Source organism: Protopterus annectens, chromosome 2.part1 (assembly GCF_019279795.1).
Source record: "Protopterus annectens isolate FY-2018-M chromosome 2.part1, PAN1.0, whole genome shotgun sequence".
Classification (NCBI taxonomy): Eukaryota; Metazoa; Chordata; order Ceratodontiformes; family Protopteridae; genus Protopterus; species Protopterus annectens.
In genome coordinates, this window is record NC_056729.1 from 409,062,218 (window position 1) to 409,085,751 (window position 23,534).

At 40.0% G+C, this 23,534-nt stretch overlaps 2 protein-coding genes across 3 annotated transcripts in view; one reads left to right on the forward strand and one right to left on the reverse strand.

Annotated features, from left to right (window-relative positions):
* NAF1 (nuclear assembly factor 1 ribonucleoprotein) overlaps positions 1–23,534 on the forward strand; it is a 1,472,570-nt gene that overhangs the window by 595,416 nt on the left and 853,620 nt on the right. The gene's annotated exons all lie outside the window — the stretch shown is intronic.
* Positions 1–23,534, reverse strand: part of LOC122794083 (LARGE xylosyl- and glucuronyltransferase 2-like) — a gene marked incomplete at its 3' end in the record, with an annotated part of 516,130 nt that overhangs the window by 331,537 nt on the left and 161,059 nt on the right. Inside the window, 1 exon segment of the mRNA XM_044062221.1 lies at positions 436–701. Within this exon segment, the coding sequence (XP_043918156.1) occupies positions 436–701 (266 nt within the window).

Here is a 23,534-nt window from a genome sequence, read left to right on the forward strand (position 1 = left end):
CTCAAGGTTGAACAAATAAAATATATAAGAATAGTCTTCTTCTCTAGTTAATAAAAACCTGCAAAATAAAATACTGCATATTTCTCATCAACTAGCAGGTCTGCTGTTCTAAAGAATCCACAGGGAAGGATTATAAAGTTGTAGATCTATGAACTTAAGTTATACATACAAAATATAGAGAAATCAAAAAGGTATAACTGTTCAGGCTGAATCCTCTGCTACCCTGTTTTGAATCGCACAATATTCAGATACTGCCAAGCTATTCAGTTTACCCTAATTGAAGGTTATGCAGCAGCTTTTCTATTTGAACCATTTCCCCAACCACAGCTACTTTGCCCTTTAAGATCCATTATTCAGGCTGCTGCACATGACTCTGTAGGATAGAACACAGTTGTTTATCAAACATACTACAAACAGTTGCAGCTGCATACTTACCTCACATTTCTCCACCACTGGTCGCTTCACACATTCAGTACGGTTTCCTCTGTCTTCCACTGTGGACTCTCCCTCTTCAGCAGATGCCGCCCACTGCTGGTTTTCATTGTTACCATCCTGTAGCCTGTTCTGGGATTGGCTTAATTGTTTGCGCAACAGCTGATTTTCATCCTCCACCTCCTTTATACGAGCCTCCAGGGTGTTGCGATCCATATAGCGGTCTGATTGTTCTCCAAAACATGGTGACAGAAGTAACAGTTTGCCATCTAAAAAAACAAGACGACAAAAAACAGAAACTCAAAAGGCATTCACACTTAAATAAGGTACTTTGATTAAAACATGGCAACCTTTTGCTAGAATCCCCATTATCTAATCACATTTAAACAAAAGAACCGATTCACAGTACATATTCCGTAAAAAGTCTAGAACATTCATTTGAAAAGCAAAATATTCTACTATCAATTACTGAGACTGTGTTTCAATGACTTCTCAAAAAGCAAATGTCATGCACATACCTCTCAAGTGTACCTCATTATGAGGAACGTACCTCATTTGTGGTCTTAAAAAGTTCATGTTCCTCAAAGTTCCACATTGAAAGAGTCTGTCACACATTCAGTGTTAGGAATTTTTTTTAAGTGAAATCCATAATAAATAGAAATTAATCATATTAATTCATTAAATGATCTTCTTTATAAGTAAAACCAGCATATTTTAACCATTCTATGACCTTCCTATTTGAAGTTGTTAGTAAGCCATTAGTATGTGTTCCACATTTTGCCCATTTGTTCCACATTATGAAGGCAAGTGGTCCTCATTTTGGAGATGGAAGGCTGAGAGCTATGGTCATGCAACTAATTACTGACAAAGAAAATCCTTCTGCAATCCTCTACAAACTGACTCCATAGCTAAAGCCTTAGCCTTTACTTCTGCTTTCTATTCCCACCTCAGCAGCTGTATTGACAAAGTTGTCCTTATATGCACTATTCTGTGATGCTTAAAAATAAACCTTTGTGGTGGAACCCTTCAGTGTTTACAATACAAGGAAGAAATCAATAAATGTTTATAGAAGATTGAACATTATGCACTTTAAGAGGGCACTCAAACATGCTAACACCTAGCTTAAATATGCAGTTAAAAATTACAACCAAATATAAATTCAAAATGACCACAGACACCAAAAGCAGCTATAAATCCTTCTTCGGCTAAATCAGGAAATTAAGTTCAGAATATTGTTGAGTATTGTTCTTTATCAATAATGCCACCACACATCCTGAACCCAAAGAGCAGTAGATATCCTAGCCAACAAATATGTTGTGAACTTTTCTCTACCCACTTTCATTGGTGTCCCACTCAAACCCAGACTCCTACAAAGATTTCAATGGAACAATTGTTCTCAGCCCCATCAAAAACTAAAAACACCATATCCATGGACCCTGATAATATACCAAGTAGCTTGATTATTAGTTCTAAATATGGCCTGTTTGAACAGCTTACAACCCTCTTCAGCAAGACTCTGGCCACAGGCTACAACATCAAAACCAGAAGAGTAGCCATCATGATTTCTTACACAAAGATAGCTCATTCACAAACTCGGGTAATGATAAACTTCCATCAGTCTCACTAAACTTACTTGTAAACCCATGAAAGCAATTTTTGGAGCTCCTTATTGATAACACTCATAACCTCTTAACTCAGACCCACATCAATTTGGCTTTGCTAAAGGCATTTTTTTTCATCTTAATTCCATAAACTTCTTCAAAAAAGTTACTGAAAGGATAGACAGGGGTTATGTAGTACACACCACATATCTGGACTTGGCTAAGGCATTTGATATTATTCTCCATGCAGTTATCACTGACAAACCCAAGAACTTTAATATTAACCTATATGTTGTAAGGCGGACAGCAAACTAGCCGACAGACAGAATCCATACTTTTAAGAGATGCAAACTCTACCTCAGAAAGCTAAAATGTCATTAGTGCAGGTTACACAGGCTTACTTTTTTACTTCTTAACTCTAAAAGTCAATATTCTTCATCTCTGACTGTGTGGATGGTTGTAAACAAGGGTTATTATTCTTACTTTCACTGACATTAAACTACTTCAGAAAGAGTTGTAATATGCAACATTAAAAAAAAATTCTTTGAAGTATCACATGGATAACACGCCCCTCAAGACTGACGTAGTTAGAGATCTAGGCACTTTAGTGGAATACTTTCCTTCCTTTGACCATCACATCATCACTGCAGTTAGAAAATCTTTATGTCTGGTCCAGTTAGTATACAGCAAAATCTCTTCCTGCTCAAAGGAAATCTTACACCCGCTTTACCCATCTCTTATCCACCCCATTGCTAAGTACAATGCCCCTTTGCTATATACTTCGCAAAACCATATAATTCAACTTGAAAGACCACAGAAATTTCTAGAGACTTAGTTATCCACACTGATGCAGTCTCACTGTATTCTGTCTCCTATAGACTCCTCTGTGGTGATGTTAAGACTTTCTTGCAATGAAAATCCCAATGCTTGCGGACTTTAGATGAGTTTATGGAATAAAAAGAACAAATGGCTCTTCAAACACCTGTCCAATAGATACTAATCTTAACCAAGAAATAAAACACATTCTCATGACATCATCTTATCCAGCATGTTCCCCACCTCTAGAATAAACCACTAATGCAAACTAAATTTAGTAGTAAACGTGTTACCTTCAAAATTAACCTCAACAATTGGACTGAGATTCATAAATTCTCCTGATTCCTAACTTGTGCATATCTCTTTGAAGTGGGAGAGGACACCTGCTACAGGGTATTCTGGTTAGGCAAATCATGGTCTTAAGATTGACTACTTAGTATTTACCTACGAAACTATGAATATGAAGGAAAAGAATTGTGACAAAATAAGTTTCAAAAGTATTTTTGATAATTTACAGTGCATTACATCCCTAACATATACGTGGAACTGGTAAAAGTCTTCAGAGAAGCTTTTGACTCCTTTAAGGTTCTTTCAGATAAACCTGTGGTAAGGAATGGATCTACATCATCCAGCAATCTCTGAGGTGTCATCTATACTGCCATAGCCTGGGGGAGACCACCATACTGGAACCAGATCAACCAGCATCAGTTAGCCACTAAGGATCAACAGGATTAAACCAATGCGCTCTTCTCATATCTTTGCAAATTATACTGAATGCAATGAAAGATGGGTAGTGTAATCACATGAACATCCTTCCCCGGCTTTGTGAAGAACATACTCTCTCTCACACTCTAAACTTTTGACAAAAGAAGCAAAAGCTGTAGAAGCTAGCATTCTCCCTCTTGGTAAAGAAGTCCATCTCTGATTATCCCAGCCACAGAAGATGGTTTGTGCATCTTTGATACGGAACTTAAGTTCCAATATCAGAGTCAGGCTTTGACTCAACATGTCTGTTAAGACAAAGGACTCTTCTAGAATGTGAAGTATCTGATGGTCCAGAGCTCAACCTCAGAATTTGCAGCCCTCCATACATAGTTTATTTCCTCCCTGTTGGTTCAAATTCCATATCAATTGTTTGACCAAAGACAGCAGAAATCAGAAGTTATTCCAGACAAGGATATCAATTATAAGACATGCAACACACGAACTTCCAGACAATTATTGTAAAGTCTGGACAGTTCTCTAAGTGTAGTCAAGAGAATGCTAACAAGGGTCTGAGACTAATATGAAAACTAAAAATATACCAGTGCTGGAGCCACTGACTCCAGAACAGGAGTGCCTTAACTGTATAAATGCAGCCAAACAGCACAATGGATTCAATGCTGCACAAGATGCTGAAGTGCACGCATTCTGGGTATATACCAGGGAATTCGGTTCTGGATACATTCTTGAAAATTAAATTTCTGAGTATATACCTAAGAATGCAAAGCCTGGGTAAATACCAGGGACTTGAGCAACAGTTTATTAGGCAAAGTAATTCAAGTGGACTTAGAAATTTGTTTTGTAAGTCATATAAATAGCTTAAATGGTAAATAAATAAAAAAAGAATATAATCATCCTTGTTACTAAAAGACATATCCTCCTCCTGACAAATTTCCTTTCAGCAACAGTAGACTATTTCTTGAGGAATATTAATTCAAACCTCATTGCTGTTTACATTTAGAAATCATTGCAATCACTTTATTTTGTTTCTGATTTGTTTACACTGTACCACAATTTGGTGTTTATTTTGTCATAGTGCTTCTTTCTGAGACTTTACAAGTGATGGATACTGGCCACTAGGACTTTCTCTAGCAAGAGCAATAAGCAAATTTGTTCTGTAAATCTCTCTGTGCAGTGTAAAAGTGTAAGGAAAATAGCCTGTACTGGTAATATGCACCACTAGAAAAATGTACAGGAACCTTCAGAGCTGTTTTGAGATTCTGATGTGACAAAAAAAAAAAAAATCGGCAATAGCAATTATATTGCTTCCAGAAATGTTTAGGCATCTATCATGTCTACAGATGTTATTCAGAACTGCTCTAGAAGCAGGAATATCAGCATTTAGATGGTGATCATCTAAACTCCCATCATAAATATCTTACACCAGCATCTGATGTGAAGGCTAGGGGTGCTGATGTCCAAAACTGTATGGAACCCACAGAGAAACTGAAACACAGACCTTCTATTATTGTGGCAACTCTTTCTCCTTTTTTGCAAAATACTTGTCTAGAAGATGGGCTCTGGTGAAGCTGTCCATTTCTGCGGAGGATGGCTTAAAGGAAGTGGACTACTCCTCTTAAGAAAATAGCTGAAAACTGAAATATGGACAACTTACTTGCCTTGTGTGACAGTATCCCAGCTGGAGACAAAACGACAAACCTTTTTCCTACTCTGTCTCTAGGATTCACCTTGACATGTGGTGAGGGTGCTTTACTTGCACTTCAGGGGCTTTTCCTTTCCTGAAGTCCTTGGTACACCTTCTGGGAATCTGAACAGAAGGAACATAGCTCTAAAAGGAGCTATCATTTGCACAAAAAATCCTCATGGAATAAGGGCAGGTAGAGATTCTATTACCTCTGTATTTTACTTTGCACTATGCAGTAAAAAGCTTTAGCAGCTCTGATTAAGAATTTGTCAATAGACATTCCTACTGGGGACTATGAGAGGTAGGTCAACAGCTTGTGAAAATTAGAGTTGTGTATACTTACTATGAAGGTAGATGCTCAAGTGTCTTCACTGGTGGAAGAGGGTGTCTATCAAGCCCATGGGAGGTGGAATAAATATCTTGCATTCAGTTTAGCCAAGAGTTTCCAAAGCAGAAATCACCAGTGTTATTATTGCAGCAGTAAAGCACAATGAACATCTAAAGACGCATGTAAATGGTCAAAGTGTGAAAGACAGTTCAAGGTCCTAAAGGTCTAGAAGACAGAGGAAAACATCCTTTCCTCAGGTCCAGCAAGTGTTCTTATTCCAATGCCAAGCATAACAGCATTACATGCTGAGGCCTTTGTGGCTAGTACTAGACAGAAAAAATAAGCAAACTACCTCTAAATGCTTTTCCAGAGAGAGAGAGTAAGATCAGTACAATGTATTTTTCCCAGTCTTTCACCTAGGTAGTCAAAAGTACTTTCTATGTCCTAGATCCCTCCCCCTGCAGTAGCCAGAGCATGTTTAAGTCCTCCAATGCATACACATGTTGGCATGCTCATTTCTATACAGGCACAATTCCTGCTAAAGCACAAACAAACTGCTTGGTGGATGCTTGCTCCCAGCTCTTCATTTTGCACTTACTAAAACTATAGGTGGGAATTAGTCTCAAAGCATTACTGAGCTGTCCCAACCTTAGGATTGGTGAGCCAGTGTTAGTCACTCACTCACTCCCACTCCCCTGCCCCTGCCAGATGCTTCAGCCCACAGGTTGGTGGTGATCGATGCTGGGTCATCTAGGTATCAGTCAGGGTTTCATTCCCATGCACTGCAGAGCAGGATGTTCAACCCCAGTACAGGACAGATGAGTATGTAGAAGCCTTTTGAATGATCATTTGCTTGAGAAATCCATTTATGCAACAGATTTAATGCCAAAATGGTGAAAGTTGCTGCCTTAGACTTATCAGCAATGGATTTTATTTAGTCGTAGGCCTTGTTAGATTTATTGTGCATTTGTCAAAGTAACAGGCAATGACTGAAGGCAGTCTATGATTAGTCATAATTCTGAAACTATAGTTCAGGAAGAAGAAAACTGTCAAATATGTATTTGATGTAAGTAAAATGCTGTTCCCCAATGATTCTACCATCAGTCAGTACATCCTGGTTCTACACTATGTGTCTCTGCAATATACTTTACTTTCTAGTACATATTTAATTGAAACTATGTCTTAGTAAAATAAACTGTTATCTGAAGACTAAGATTACATTTTGTAAAATTTGCAGCAATAAAATGCAGCAAAGATCAGTACCAATTTAGGACAGGAGAGGCTACTTTCGAGTAAAGAAAATATTTGGTTTGGTGCAAAACCAAACATTTTTTTTTTAACTCCAAGAGTGCAGCTATGGCCTTACTTATTTAGCAGGGAAGTACAGACACTTCACTTGGAATATAGGAGAGAACTCATTAAAAAAACATTTTAATTTATTTATTTTTTCTTCTTAACTGAATTTATATTTATCCACTTTGTAGTCAACTTACACAACACAGAGCTAAACAAACATTAATGTTATTAGAATACACTTGTAAAACTATTTAAAAGAGCAGGTTTATGGCAGGGTGGAACACATTTTGTTAATGTACCACCTAATTTTCATTTTACAGTTTCACACTTGTGATATTACTAAAGATGTCCGAGTCACTGATGGAGAATGCCACACTACTATTTGTGGGCTTTTGAGACAGGACTGAAAGTGAACACAAAGCAACAGAACAGCAGTAGAATGTTCTAACAGACTGGCAGATAGAACAATAAAACTATGGCAGCAAATGAGACTGAGAAGCCTGCCAGTGTGCAGATCATTTGGGTCTGACAAACCATCAGTAATAAATCTTGCAAAGGATGGAAATTTTCAAAGACGACAACTGACTGTCAAGTTTGCCTGAAAGTAAAAATTTGGAAAATGTCTACACAGAAAAAAAAAAATATGTACTGTCATAAATGGCAGGGACACCTAGAGACCTTGAGCTAGGTGTGTGTGTGGAGGGGGGAGGTCTGGATAAGAATACAAAGTCACAGTAACCAGCTCCAGACAGACTGGTCTTTAGTGTCTGCTAATTACTAGGAAGTCACACTGCTTCCAGAAATGTTTAGGGTTACCCAGTACTGCAACTTCCATTTGTATGGAAAAAATATGAGATTTACAAAGAATGTTTATTTTTTTAAGAATGGGAAGTGAAATTAAAAGAATTCCTTCTTTACCCTTTAATTTGGTAACAGTCCTGTCCTCATACACAAGTCCTCCTCCATACTTCTTTTGCATGGGAAACTATTTATCTTGCAATAGCATTTTCATTTTTAGAAAATGTTCAAGAACTGAGTTTACCTGAATGGCTTGGACTTATAACGTAGAGTGCTGAACCTCTGACTATGAAAAACAGGTCAATCATGCTCAATCAGCAGCAAATGTACTGAAGCATGAGGGATGAACAGTTTGAGTAGGCAACTCCAGCTCATCCAACCTCGGAGTACGGAAATGGCCTGGCCTACCAAATTGGGATCACTTACCAATAGGTAGATGCTCACACATGTAAGAAACTAGGGAAGGCTTGCACTAAGCAGCACAAGCACTTCAGAATTAAGGATAACGTGGCTGGGAGCACACACATTTCCAACCCAAGCAACCACTGTTAGTCTCCTGGGAGCCTACAGGAAGAGGTTAGGAGGGACAGGGTGGGAATCTCCATGGAACTGATAAAATGGTCCACTCTCTAGTGCTCAAATCTCACGTCCACAAGAATTAAAGGGCTGATCAGGCCCACAAATGTGGAAAAATTGTCGGAATGGCTTGTGCCCAGTTTAGGGTATCTGGCTCTTACCACACTGGAAAGTGAAGCAGTCAGTGTGGCACAGGGAGAATAGCCATATCTTGCAGAGAACACACACACACACACACACACACACACACACACACACACACACACACACACACACACACACACACACACACACACACACACACACACACCCACACACACACAAAGAATTAGCTTTATCATTATGGTTCAGCTCAACAGTCCAATTTATAATGGAATGCTCCACGAATTAGCGATCTTATAAATCTTGTTAAAAGGTCAAGAAATCTGACAAAGACTTGACTGAGTTTAGTAAAAGTAAACAAAACAAAAACAAAATGGCAAAAACTCCATTGCTCTTGGAAAAGTTAGTAGATAAAAATACAGATGAGAACAAAGGTCATTTATGAAGAGGAAAGGAACAGACAGGGAAAAGGCACTTTTGTAAGGATGATTAGCTAAGACCCAATTCCAATCAAGCACAACTGCCTACAGCAATATCAAGTCTAATTTTTTCAGTTATCACTTGAGACAGATTGTATTCTGAGAGGATATATCCCAACTGAGCCAGGACTGTATTAAAGCATTCCAGTCTAGAAAGAAATACCTTATAATCATGCTCAAAGATCTGGCAAAACTATCCATAAAAAAAATGATTTTTTCCTGGGACAGCTAACTAGGGGAACACAGCAGAATTTCAATACATAATGTCAATTTGCATGATCTAAAACATTTATACAATGATTCTCTTCACTTAAAACAATGAATATCAGAATTTATGAAAATGATATCTGTAGCATTTTTAAAGAGGTGTTTTGCCCCCCATCATGCGCACCCCCACAATATAAAAAGCTGTGTTCTGCAACCCTTGATACCTTTGCATACTAACTCTGGCATTTTTGTACTTTGAAGTGAGAAGACTTTGCAGTCCAATATTGTAAGCTGTGTAATTATGTGTACTGTACATGCAATCAGATTCGCTATTAAGTGGCCACTTACAAGAGAGTCTACCAAACTGGGAGGTCAGTTTTTATATGCCTGAGAGAATCACTGACTAGGCAGGAACCAGAAAAAGAAAAGTCAATTTCACTTGACAATCTTTCAGGCCTAAAATTTGTGGGATTGGCAGAAACACTTGTCTACTATAACAAACTGTGATATCCTATATGAAGTTCAAGTGATGAAAATCTTTTTTCTGCATTCCAAGAGCTGATGTTTCCCGTTTTGAATCCTTTCAAACTGGATTCAGAAACAATGGTGGAAAGTGGGAAAGTAAGGGCTAGTATCTGTATTTCTACAAAAGATAGTCTGAGAGGAACATGGTAGCAGTCACAGAGGGGACATAGGAAAAAAGTGACACTGGACAAAGACAAAGGATGATTCAAGTTAATTAACAGGACAGGATGAAACAAAAGACACTATGCCCGATGAATATGATAGATCGTAGGGTACAAGGAATGGTCAGAAAATAAAGGTTGTGGCACACAGAAGCATAGTGTTAGACATGAGGCTATGGACACATATGGAAAGACGGAGAAACAGACAATGTAAACAAACAAAAGTCAATGTGGAAGTTTGGCAAACAGAAGTCAAGAGGTACAAGAGGAAATACATAATGTCAAGTAAAAGTGTCTAAAGTAACTGATTCCAAAACAATTTTGCTGAAAACGGTGTTGATCAAAAGTAACATGACTGCCACAGTTTTTGAACCTTGACTTTTTTCTGTAAGAAGCATTTCCCCTGTATTTCCATGCAGGAGGCTATACCCTTATGACCACAAACTTAATAATCAACTATGACGTTGTTGCATTTTATGGTAGGGAAAAAACATAACTGAAATGGCCTCATGCAAGCAGGGCATATCTCAACATGCTGCACATTATCAAAACATTTCACCACTGTGATTTTGTCCAAATAACAAGGGATTGCCACTGACTAAGAGTAAACAGCTATAAACATGTGATGCCTTCCTGGGTGGGTGAGTGAGTGGATGTATGATTTGGCAAAAACAAACTTCAACCCAAGGGAATAAGGGGAAACAATTAGTGACAGGAGATCACCAGGATAGCATAAGCATGAGGTAATGCTAGTACATAACAGTGTTCACTCCTGTACAACATAAATGGTAGGAACATGAACAAAATATTATTTTGGCATTTTTTTTCCGCTATAAGCTACTGAGTGTTGGAGCTTGGGCAAACCCAACCATCAGAGCATCACTGGATAAATGACTACGAGGTGGAAAAAGGACAGAAAGTTGCCAGGTAGAAAAACAGGAAAGTAAAGAATGGACAGATGTGTCTGTAAGCAGGAGAGGGATGGTTAAGCAGGGTTTGACGAGTCACGGAAGGAAACAGTAAGGCTGCAACAGAGGAAACTACAGCTTTAATTGGTGATAAAGAGTGGTACTTTAACAGGGTAGTAGGTCCATTAAAGCAGACTATGGTTGATTTCATTACCACCCACTTAACTGAAGGCTGTTCTGTGGAGCCCTGCAAGCCAAGTGTGTAATTAAAGCATGTCTTATTCAAGCCTCCCCTCTCCATGCAATGGGCTGTACCCCCCATACACTCCCTGACTGCTATAGCTAACTCATAAGTTGTCAAACTCTGGTGTATGTCATATCACTGTAAATGAGCTGAGTGAACTGGCTATGACAAATTCGGCATACATAAAGCTACCTGGTACCATCATGGTTAGCTAGTCTGGCAAATTTTAATGCCAAATTTGATTATGAATAAGGTCATATAGTTGGAGTAACAGCATAACAAACCCAGGAATCCCAAATGTGTAGCAAGGGCAGCCTAGGAATGCCTAGCTGACGGATTCTATGTGGGATGAGTTCAAAACTCTAAAACCTACTCAACCATGCAAGTAAGACGAGATGCACGGACTGAACCAAAATATCCAGGAGAACACAAAATAGTCCAGCACCAAGGAGAAAGTGAGAATAAATGATTCTTTATTGTGACAACCCAATAAAAAGCAAATCGGTTTCGGCAGTGATGAAGCCTTCTTCCGTGCTACAACACACAACAAATGACATTTCATTTAAATAAAAAAATTACTGCCATTACTGCACTGTAAAAGTTGTTTGTTACCTGTTTCTACTGCATTTACTGAGAAAAACAAAAAAACAATAAAAATCTTGCTATTTTCCCACCTTACTAAGCTAGAAAAGTCCAGTTTCAGATACTTGCTGACACCTGGACTGTGTTTGAGCTTCTGTGTTGGCCATACCTTACTTGGGCAAAAAGGAAGTATTGTTCACCAGTGAGAGTGGGAAGCTCTGAACAGCCTACTTGTCCTTAAAGGAGTGGTTTCTGCCCAGAAACTGTTGTTTTATTGGCCATTTTGGGCTAATTTCTCTCTCTTTAATCTTTCTGATACAAAAACCACATTTCCGCAGTTTTTGCATCTGTATAAGCTCAGCAGATCCTGCCCAGGTGTCCTGCACTGACCTACAATGCCAGAACGGCAAAAAGAGAGACTTTGGAGGGTTTAAGTACCATTTTTTGATTTTCTTGTTTACTATTTCGCCTAAACACTAGTTTTCTGGCGTTTATTGCTTCTCAAAACACTAATTTTATACTGAAAATTGCATTTACTTGTGCTTGCACTTTAAACAAATCATTTTTGCTGTAAATTGTATTTTTTAATTGTCTCTGGCTTCCCACTCATGTGCAACAGCCATTACTGCACTGTAAAAGTTGTTTGTTACCTGTTTCTACTGTATGTACTGGAAAAAAAAATCTTGCTATTTTCCCGCCTTACTAAGGTAGAAAATTCCAGTTTCAGATACCTGCTGATACCTGGACTGTCTTTGAGCTTCTGTGTTGGCCATACTTTACTTGGGCAAAAAGGAAGTTTCTTTGTTCACCAGTGAGAGTGGGGAGCTCTGAACAGCCTACTTGTCCTTAGAGGAGTGGTTTCTGCCCAGAAACTGTAGTTTTATTTGCCATTTTGGGCTAATTTCTATTTCTTTAATCTTTCTGATATAAAAATCGCATTTGTGCGGTTTAGCTCGCTGGGCAGCACCGGTTAGCTAGGGTTAAACTATTCCTGGCTCCACAAAGTCTACTCTTCAGTTTTTCCCTTGGAACTAGACAAACCTTCAACTCTAGCACTCAAACAGCTAGCACTCAAACCATTTCATTTTACAGCCCAGCACTCAACTCTAGCACTCAAAGCATTCATTTTACAGCCCAGCACTTGCTTAAAATTCATAACAGGCACTAACTACCCCTAGCACTAGCCCCCTTGTACTGTCAAGAAGGACAAGGCTCTCTAATCGTCCCCACCAGTCATTCAGGAAAACAGATCACTCTACCTATTCAGGCATGTCCAAAGGGCAGTTTCTGGTGTACTCTCCAGTCCAACTGGTGAATCTGGGCATTTTGAGGCAATGTTACAACTACCTCATGTACACAGACAACCCTCTCCTCCTACCACCAAACACTAATATATGCGAGAGGTGCAATTATACAGCCAGACTGGAGGCAAAGCACTCTCAACCCAAGACTGGAACTGACAGTCAAGAGGAGAAGGGAAATACTTGCAACACACCACCAGTCTCACAAAGACCTAACAAACCAACACAGGCAAATAACACACAAACACATGAAAACATACTCGGAGGCTCTAAATAAAAATCTGCAAAAGCAACAGAGACCTCCAAAGAAGACACCCAAGCAACCTCCACAACCCATCACCAACCATGAAACACATACTTCACTTAATCAGTGTCTCATGCAATCACAGCCCTTAAGGCAAAATAACATACCCAACACACTAGTAATAGGCAACTCTATAGTCAGGCACACTGATGTCCCACTAACTAGACTGGACAAGGAGAAGGTTACAGTTAGCTGCCTGTCAGGTCACTCCGGAACAAGTACAAATATGACTCTGAGACATACCTCCCTGGACTACATGAAAAGAGCATGCAAGAGCTCTCTGATCATGTAGCCCAGGCAGGTATGACCCTGACCCTGAGTAGCATCCTGCCCTCACCATGAATGATGCCACAGTATAAAGAAAAAAATGCTCAATTTCAACAATTGGCTAAGTTTTTGGTGTCATTCAAAGGGGATCCAGTATCTGTCTGCCTGGGATGACATGCTCGACAAGCCACGTTGCTTCACAAGAGATGGCTTGCACATATCACCCTTAGGCTTTCAAATACTGGCAAAGGCTCTTGCCACCCCCATAGTGCCTTTTTTAGGCAAGGCTCAAAAGACAAACTCACCACCATAAATAGCACAAGAAACCAAAAACTGAGGGTAATGCTACTCAATGCCAGAAGTCCAAACCTCAAAATGCACGCACTTGAGGCACTCCTCAGTATGGAGAACATTGATATCTGTGCAGTAACAGTAACCTGGTTTAGGGCTCCAGAGAGCACCTCAGCACTACCAGGGAATAATTCATACCATACCTTTCGGCCACAGAACCCAAACCGAAATACAAAAGAAGGGGGTGCATCCATTTTCATCAAGGATACTCACACCTCCAGGTTAGTGGCGCAGCACGATGCATCAAAGATCATCCAAGTGCAACTAACAAAGGGCAAAACTGCAATCCCAAATTGTAGCTTGCTACAGATCACCCACCTTGATCCAGGATCCCCCATTCCGCATTTCTGGAGACACTGGGAAATATGAAGGTCCTACCAAACACCCTAATACTGGGTGATTTCAGCTACCCAAACATTAACTGGTAGAACTACTCAAGTACTAACTCCCTTGCCCAATGCTTCCTAGAATTTATAAACTCGAACACCTTGGATCAACTGGTCAACACCCCCACCAGAGGGAACAACATATTGGACCTGGTCATCACCAACATGGGCGACCGGTGTTCCACACCTGATGTCAACCCCTCGCTGGTTAGATCAGACCATAGACTAATCATTCTGGATATCCACATTATGCCTCCAACCCCAATCAAGGAAACCACCATGAAAAACTATTTGAAAGCAAACTTCAAGTTACTTAAGACCGAGGTGGAAAGGTTCACAGTCCCCACACCAATGGACAATGCTGTCCACACTGCTGAAACCTATACAAAGGCACTCTACGACCATCAATGCATGGATCATGCTATCCCAAGTAAAACCAAGACTCACTCCTCCAAGAAAAGTAAACCAGTCTGGTGGACCCCATGCCATAAACAGGCTCTACAATAGAAGGAGGAAACTAATACAGATAAGAGCAAAATCCCTAGAAGGAAAGACATCCCTAATCAGTATCAGCAAGAAACTATGATCCCTCATTAAATCATCCAATGCTAGCTTCGAAAGAAAAATTGCCAAGGACTTCAAAGATAACCACAAAGCATTCTTTAGCTATGTCAAGAACCTAAGTGGAAGCTCTCAGATCTGCTCCGAGTTGGTGCAGAATGACATAAAATACACTGAACCGACTGATATTGCCAACATTTTGCCAGACAGGTTTAGTGCAAACTTTATACCCCTCTCACCCCCTAAAGGGCCCATAACCATACCAGAAGAATGTAAGGCTCCGGCAATCACCTACACACAGGTTACAACAGCCCTATCCAAAGCCAAAAACACAGCTTCATTGGGACTGAACGGTGTCCCAGGCTGCGTCCTACAAGAGCTCCAAAATGAACTAACCCCCCACCTAAACACACTACTTAAAATCAGCCTCTCTACAGGCTACGTACCCACAGAGTGGCATGCAGCAACAGTTATCCCACTCCACAAAGGTGGCGCCACAATGGACCCCGAGAACTATCACCCTATAAGCCTGACTAGCCTGGTCTGCAAGGCTATGGAACGCATCATCATGGAACTCATCAACAGAGACAGTAGGAACCTCCAAACTTTGAACCCCACCCAGTTTGGCTTTGTCAAGGGCAGATCATGCCTCCTAAACCTGGTGGACTACTTTGAGACAGTTACCAAGGCATTAGACGAGGTAATGAGGTCCACACAGCCTACCTAGACCTCGCAAAGGCTTTCAACACCATTCCCCATTCTGGTATTATAGACAAGCTCACCAATCTGAGCATTAACCCCTACATCACAAGATGGGTTGCAAATTGGCTCACAGACAGAACCCACATGGTGAGAGTTGCAGACTCTAGGTCCGACTCTAAACTGGTTACAAGTGGCATCCCCTCCTGTTCGATATATACTTCTCAGAGGTACAGACAAGCACAGGAGGACTTTGGCTGACCAAGTTCGCAGATGACTGCAAACTAGGGGCCATAATTGATTCTCCGGCTGATACAGACACCCTTCAGAAGGGTCTCACTGAGATGGATACCTGGTGTCAAAATCATGGCCTCAAGCTGAATGCCAAAAAGTGCATAGTCACCCCCTTTGGTAAAAACAAAGTACCCTTGAACTACTACACAGGTGGTAGTCCCCTAAATACAGAAAAAGTAATAAGGGATCTGGAGACCCAAGTAGATAGTAATCTCTCCTTTGATAATCATATTGCCAAGGTGGTTAGAAAATCCTTCTATGTGGCCCACATAATCTCAAAAGGGTTCGCATCCAGATCGAAGGAGGTTATTGTGCCTCTCTACTCATCACTTATTAGACCCATTACAGAATACAATGCCCCATTTGGGATGTACCTTACAAGACAACTTCAACAGCTGGAAAGACCATAGAAGTACCTCACCAAGAGGATTACTGGTCTCAAACATTTGACCTATGCTGCCCCACTAAAGAAACTCCAGCTGTACTCGGTTGCATACCGCTTACTCAGAGGTGATCTCTGCCTGACATACAAGGCCATGTCCAACCCAGAATTGATGGACATGCTCCACATAAAAACAACCCAATCCCTGAGAGCCACACGCTCTAGGGATATAAACTTACCACGATAAATAGGACATGCTGAAGGGATAGATTCCTGACCCAGAAACTCCCCACGCTTTGGAACAAAATTCCAATACACATCAGGCAGAGTCCCTCACTAGCACTCTTCAAGAGAAACCTTGACTAGTGGATGGGAAACAGAAAATTTACCCCGGAGATCACTGCAGTGGCTCTGCTGGACAGAGGCGCAGGGAACTAATGGCTCTGCTGGTCAAAGTCACAGGGAACTAATCTAAGGGGGTGGCGAAAGCCAACACACTCTGGCTAGGCTTATAAATGCCCTTGGGCAGATAGCCTAGTACTTACCTATGAACCTATAAAACACATAATGAGAGTCTTGTTCCTTGGGACTTGGGTATGTTGTGGATGATGTGGCTAGGGTGGTAACTCGTTGCATGAAGTACCCTACTTATTCTCTTACTGCAGGGGTCATACAATAAACTCTTACTTGACTCATTATAAACATTCATTTTCATCAAATACTCAACAGCTCACTTTATTTGGAGATGCATTCCTTGTGGTTATTGTAGTGCTTGTGCACATATTTTGAAAACTAAAGAATTTACTAGTAGGAACACCTCAAAGATATACCAAATTTGCTCTTTTGGGAATTGCAGCAGTGATTGGGTTATATATGTGGCCACTTGTTTTTGTTCCACTTTCTATGTTGGACAAACATCTTGGCCACTGAGATTTCGAATTAGTGAACATCTCAGTGATATTAGAAATAAAAGAATGTCAAATTCTCTCTATAAGCATACTATGACCCATTCCACTGCTAAATTCCAATTTACTATTATAGATGCAGTCCAGGGTAACAAAATGTGTAAAACAGGATGGCACACTTTCCTAAATGAAAAAGAACCCAGTTGGATTGTAAGGCTGGGTGCTTTGTTTAAGCCTTGCCTCAATGAGCTGAGCTAAGTTGGTATGAACCAATAGGATGATGACTCTCATGTGTTTTATTATTTAAATGAAATGTCATTTGTTGTATGTTATAGCACTGAAGATGGCTTTACCACTGCCGAAACCGGTTTGCTTTTTATTGGGTTGCCACAATAAAGAATAATTTATTCTCACCTTCTCCTTGGTGCTGGACTATTTTGTGTTCTCATGAGTGTTGGCACTTCTCATGGCAACAATCTACCTGTTAATGGACACCGGTGGTGAGGGAAGCGCTCACGTTAAAAAGAGGTCTTTTATGCAGTACTAACAAGGACATCTCAGGTATAACTGACAAATCCAGTAGTTATCCCAGAGGACTAAAGCTACTGCTTTCTATGCCAAGGGTAACAGGTTTGAAATTTTCTGCCTTTATTTGCCTGCTGTGTGATCCTGAGCAGGTTGTTTACCCAGATGGTACTTTTGGGCAATTGGGGATCTAGACTAGGTTCTTTAATGGTCTCCTGGACTGCATGCCTAGCAATTACATATGAATCAATGAGAACTGACAAGCTAGGGAAGCAGCAGCTGTGGTAGTCATGGAAGTGAAGGTCTGGATGAGGGAAAAGTTTTGCAAGGCCATAGAATATGTCTTCTGGATGGCCTTGGAGATGTTTTGGCAAATCATCTAGAAAATGAGGAAGGATAGGCCGGATACTGTCCATGGTGTTTGCAGCAAGGGTGAAAAAACAATGACCTTAACTGTGAACACTACTGAGAGGCAGGAAGAATACCTGAGGAAGAACTCAAACTGTTGGCCATGCTGTCTCCTGAGAAAGCACTGCTATAATCAAAACAGTATTGTTGGATCCATTTTGGCAGGGTTTATGCAGTAATTAAAATGTTCCACTCTATTAAGGCTGTGTGAAAGGATGAGTTCCACTTAGAAGTGTTGAAAGTGATAGACGCTGTTGGGGTGTCACTATTAAGATGCCTTTTAAGTATTGCCTGGAATGCTGCAATCGTACCTCTGGATTGGCAAACTGAAGTAGTTGCCATTTTCAAACAAAGGGAACTCAAAGGTGTTTTCTAAATATTAATGAAGACATCTTCCTCAACCAGCACAGGAAAGTATCTGCTAGGGTGCTGTTATAGGAGACTTTAACAGGTTAACTTCTGATTCAGGAGGATCAATGTTGGTTCCAATCTGACCACAGAATAACATCCTACACAAATTTTGTATGAAGTCAAAGGAGGCCATACTATCTATACATGTTCTGTGGAACTGGAAAAGGTCTATCACCAAGTACCAGGAAAGTCTTTTAAGGAGTGTTACAGTGGTATGGGGTTCCAGGACTGCTAATGCATGACATTCAGTCCCTGTAATTGATGAGTGAAATTACGTCTGCATTCTTGGTGTTAAACTAAATGGGTTAAATGCGTGAGTAGGATTCCATCATGGTTGTGTCTTGTCTCCTCTTTTGTTTGCAGTTATTGTAGACAGCATATTAAGGGTCAGTCAAGGTCCACAAATTATTTAGTCTGGGGATATAAGGCCTCCATCTTTGTTTGCTGCATATGATGCTCTCCTCTAAGTCTCAATTGAATGTGATCTCCAAGTCTCTGCCAAGTGTGAAGTGGATGGAATGGAAATCACCACCTCAAACTAGAGGCCATGATGTTTCTCTTCCAAAAGGGGGTTGGACTGCTCTCACTAGGCAAGGATGAAACAAATGTTTCATTTTCAGGAGTTGAGGTATTGTGGGGCTTGCTCATGAATGGGGGTAGTGGGGATTAGAATACTGACAAGCAGAAAAGTACAACACTGACAGCACTGCGAGCACCAGACAGGACTGTTGTCAGACAACAAGAGCTGACAAAGATGATATCAAGGCAATTTACTGGTCATTCTTTGCCCCATCCTCAAATACCATTATGAGTTGTTGGTACTGACCGAATAGCTAATAACAAGGATACAGGCAGCAGAAATGAGTTTCCTTAACATTGTCAGCTGGTTTCGGTCACTATGACAGAGTGAGCAACTCCAAAATCCAGGAGGACTTTAGTGTATAGCTTCTGCACCTTTGTTGGCAGGAGCCTGCTTGGGCGATATACGCATTTTTTGAGGATGAACCCTTGTTGCCTCCCATGGAAGGTGGACCAAGCACAGCCAGTGGGATGAGACCCAGAGGCAGACCCAGGACATGTTGGGGGATTATATCTCTTAGCTTTCCTAGAAACCTCTAGAAGTCACAAAAGATTGGTGAAAATTGTTGCTGGTGACACAAAAATCTATCTCACTTGCCTCAACTTGCTACCACCTTTATTCTCACCAGGAAAAGCAATTTAAATTTGTAATTATGAACCTATGTCCGAACTGTCACCAGCTTAGTCATGCATCTGAGATCAATGTCTCATTTAAATGCAGGGTAATATCTCTGGAGAGCAGCAGCTATTTCAATATCAGATATCGGCAATATCAGTAGTGGAATATAAGTACAATGTTTAGCTTGTCTAATTATACAGTTGACAGTTTTAAACATCCCAAACAACTCCAGTCGGCAGAAAGACAAGTCGTATACAACTGATAAAAGATAGACGTGGGAAGGCACCAGTTTACATGCAACACAGATGCAGCATCCCTAAAACTTCTGAGAGACCATATCCATGGCTGCACTTATATATGACACACAGACAACTATGCTTCTGCATCAATACTTATCTGTCTAGGTACAGGAATTACAGTAGAACCTCTGTAAGTTGACCACCCAAGGGATTGTAACAAACTGGTCAACATATAGAGGTGGCCAACATAAGGAGCTAGGCCTACTGTACTGACACATACATGTACTTTACTTTCTTGTACAGCTTTCATTAGAGGACATTATATAAAATCATGCATAATCAAAACACAGTAAAATCATAAATACAGTGTCATACAAAATCAATACATTTACTGTTTTCTCATGGTTTTATCATTCTTTGAGAAAAAAAGAGTCAGTCTTGGTGTGTTTCTTATTCTTATTACAAAGGTAAGTGGAGAAAGCACTCTCAATGCTGGCTATGCCACTCAGCATACCTGGACATTTTTCCACAGCAAATAACTTCAACTGCATTATCAGATGCCTGACATCCTCTTCTTTTGGAGTCTCTGCAGTTTCTGTGTCATCCTCACTTGCTTATTCCACTTCATCAGCTGGTTCGTGGACTTTTACGCTGGTCTGCACTTTGGTCAATATCGCTTGGAAAAATGCTTCCCTGGGTCAGGTTCATTACAATTTGCTACCTTCATCATCCATTGCAACAAAACCTTCAAATTCTACTCCTTCAAATTCTGCCATGGGAGATGGACTGTCAGATGGGGCCAAAACATTGTGCTCTTGGGTTGTGAAAAATGTAACCTTCTTGAAACACTTCTGTATTGTTTCTGGCTGAATGTTATTACAAGCAGAACTGATCCAGAGGAATGCATCCAGGGCATTAACTGATGCAGCTGATGAAGTTGCTTCCACAGGCGGAACACAGGTTTGTGTTTTAGTAATGACCCACTGCAGGAGCCGGGCTTGGTAGTGCATTTTAAATGTTTTGATGATGCCTTGGTCAAGAGGTTGGATTTTTAAGGTCATGTTTGGAGGCAGAAATTTAATTGTCATGTTTGTGAGATGATTCACTTGCGGCTGGCCAGGACAGTTGTCTTCTGTCAGTAGAATAGACCATTTCTTCATTTCTCAGTCGATACCCCCTTACCCACTCCTCAAATAGGGCACCAGTCTTCCATGTGCATTTGTTTAATCTTTAAGTGACAGGGAGGTGTTCAGGCTTCAGGATCTTAAATGCTTATTGCTTTGCCAATTTGCCAATCACTAAGGGCTTTAGTTTTTCTCTGGTTGAGCTAGCGCAATGTAGAAATGTGAAACTTTCTTTGGAAAGTTTTCTGCTCTTACATTTGTCACCCTTCATGACGAGGCTCCTGTCATGCATCACTTTGAAAAAGAGTTCTGCACTCTTCCACAACTTCTACTGGAACTTCATTGGATTCACCACACAAGACTTTCTGGGAGATCACATGCCGCAGTTTAAATTTCTCGAGCCAACCACTTGATGCTTGGAAATCTGCCACCCTGAATTCCTGCGCGAATATTTTAACAACCTCTTGGAACATCAGTACGGAGATTCGGGCTTAACTGCCCTCATTTGTTTGAACTAGCTTAATGTGTCTATTTACTTCATCGAGGGAAGTTTATTTCCTTTTCTGCTGTAAGTCTCTGCTTTCCTTACCATATCTCTCCAAGTACTCATGTTCACACTTTTGGATGTTGCTAACTGTGGTCTTGCTAACACCAAAATGTTCCGCTGTCTTTGTTTGGCTGCTGCTTTCCAGAAAATGTAGAAGATCAACCTTTTCCTTCAATGTCCACTCTTTGAATTCTTTCCTTTGGGCCACCATGTCTCGATTAACTGAAAAATTTTTCAGTAATTGTAGGCTGCACCTGCAATTCAGACTAGTCTTTCATGTTGAAAAAATCTTCGGCAACATGTGATAAACAATAGTTCTTTAGGCCTAATCCAACACGTGGTAATAATAAAACCTGAAAAAAGAACTTCTACTAAAGAAAAATGTATACAACTAAGGGGCAACACCCACACCTTCTACCCCTTGATGTAGAGTGGACTCAACTGGTGAAGTTATGGAGGGTAAATTAATACTGTGTGTCATAGTCCAAGTGGTGAAGATACAACTTAGAGAGGTGGTCAATATAGAGAAGTTGGTCTTTCATTGAGTACATATGGTGCATGTCCGGTCAATGAAAAATTAGGTCAACTTAAGGAGGTGGTCAACTATGGAGGTTCTACAGTATGTGAATAGGGGCACATAGAGACTGCAGTATTAATAATAATTATACAAACTCAGAGTTCATAACATTCATTAGTGAGTTAAGATAGGAAGCTGTAAGATTAGCTTTACCACAGTGACCAGTGTTCAATTCCTTTAACCCCCCCCCCCCCAATTATATGAACCCAAGATGTCACTCTCACTTCTGTAGTTATGCAACTGCAGGCTTCACAACTGTATTGCAACCACATCTTGTGTTTTACACATACCTGATGATGATAGATGGTTCGGAGATGTACTTCAGTTATAAATCTGGTCAAAAAACAAAATTCATATAGGAATCTATGGTAGTGAGCAAGTAAGGATCTAGTTTATTAAACTAATTAATTCAAGAACCAAAGTCACTGGTCTTGAACACAGATACCATACTTCAGAGCCATCAGGCTGACTCCACTCCATTTACTCGTTTGGTAACTTACTTCAAAGTATTTGTGTTTGGCTGCCAAAGCAAACCAAAGAAAGACCACCTACACATACAAGTACATGAATATACTGAAGCACTCATTTAAGAGGACCTACATATTGAGAGCAACAACCTTATGAAATCATAACTGTTTATATTTATTACCTATAGATGTCTACACTTACAGAAAATGCGATCAGTATTACATGCAAACTAGGAATGCAAGTACTAGTGCAGGCAAATACTTTGCAGAGTATAACATAATTAGCTTTTGCTGCTGGCAAACAGAACAACCAGAGATCAAGTTCTTCTTACTCTGGTCCACAGCAGTGTGGGAAATTATAAAATACTCTGTCAGACAATGCCGCCTCTTGAAAGAAATTATTGCAGCATTCTTAAATTTAAAACATAAAAGAAAACTGATCTAGAAATGTGGCCAAGAGAATATGATAATTAATGGCGGTCGAAGATAACAGCAATAAAATGGGTGCTTAAGAACTGCATATGCTGTGAAGAAATAACATAAATGGAAAAAACATAGTCTGAACAATGAACGACGACTTGTACTGAGGCTGAAGCTTTTGAAGCTCCTCTAAAATGCATGACTAAGAAAAGATTTGAATTTCATTTGATTAGTGAACAAAAGAAAAAATAAGATCTTAAAGAAAACCTTACAGGCATGTTATACAAAGATGAAGGACAAATAAATGCACTGAAGGTCACAAGATGTAACGTCTTAATGAAAAAGTAAAAAAAAAATAGGAATGCAATGATATTAAATCTTTTGTATCCACAGAAGCAAGAAAGTGCAGTACCTGCATTGCATTGATAGTGTTTTCTGTGGATGTAGCTCCCCTGTTATGCATCACTAGTTCTGTGGTACACTTGGTGATTCACTACAAAGGTCATTGTCAAATATAATTAAGCTACCGAATGCACTGTATTTAGTAGGGAGATTAAGCAGCTGAGATGTAAGACTTTCTATTAAACTGTGAAATAAAGTAAATATCTGCTTTGGCTTTTCAGTTTAATGTGTTTTAGCATATTTCAGCTGTTTTACTGATTCCCATATCTGTACTGCTCCATTAGCAATAAGTTTTGTGATGTTT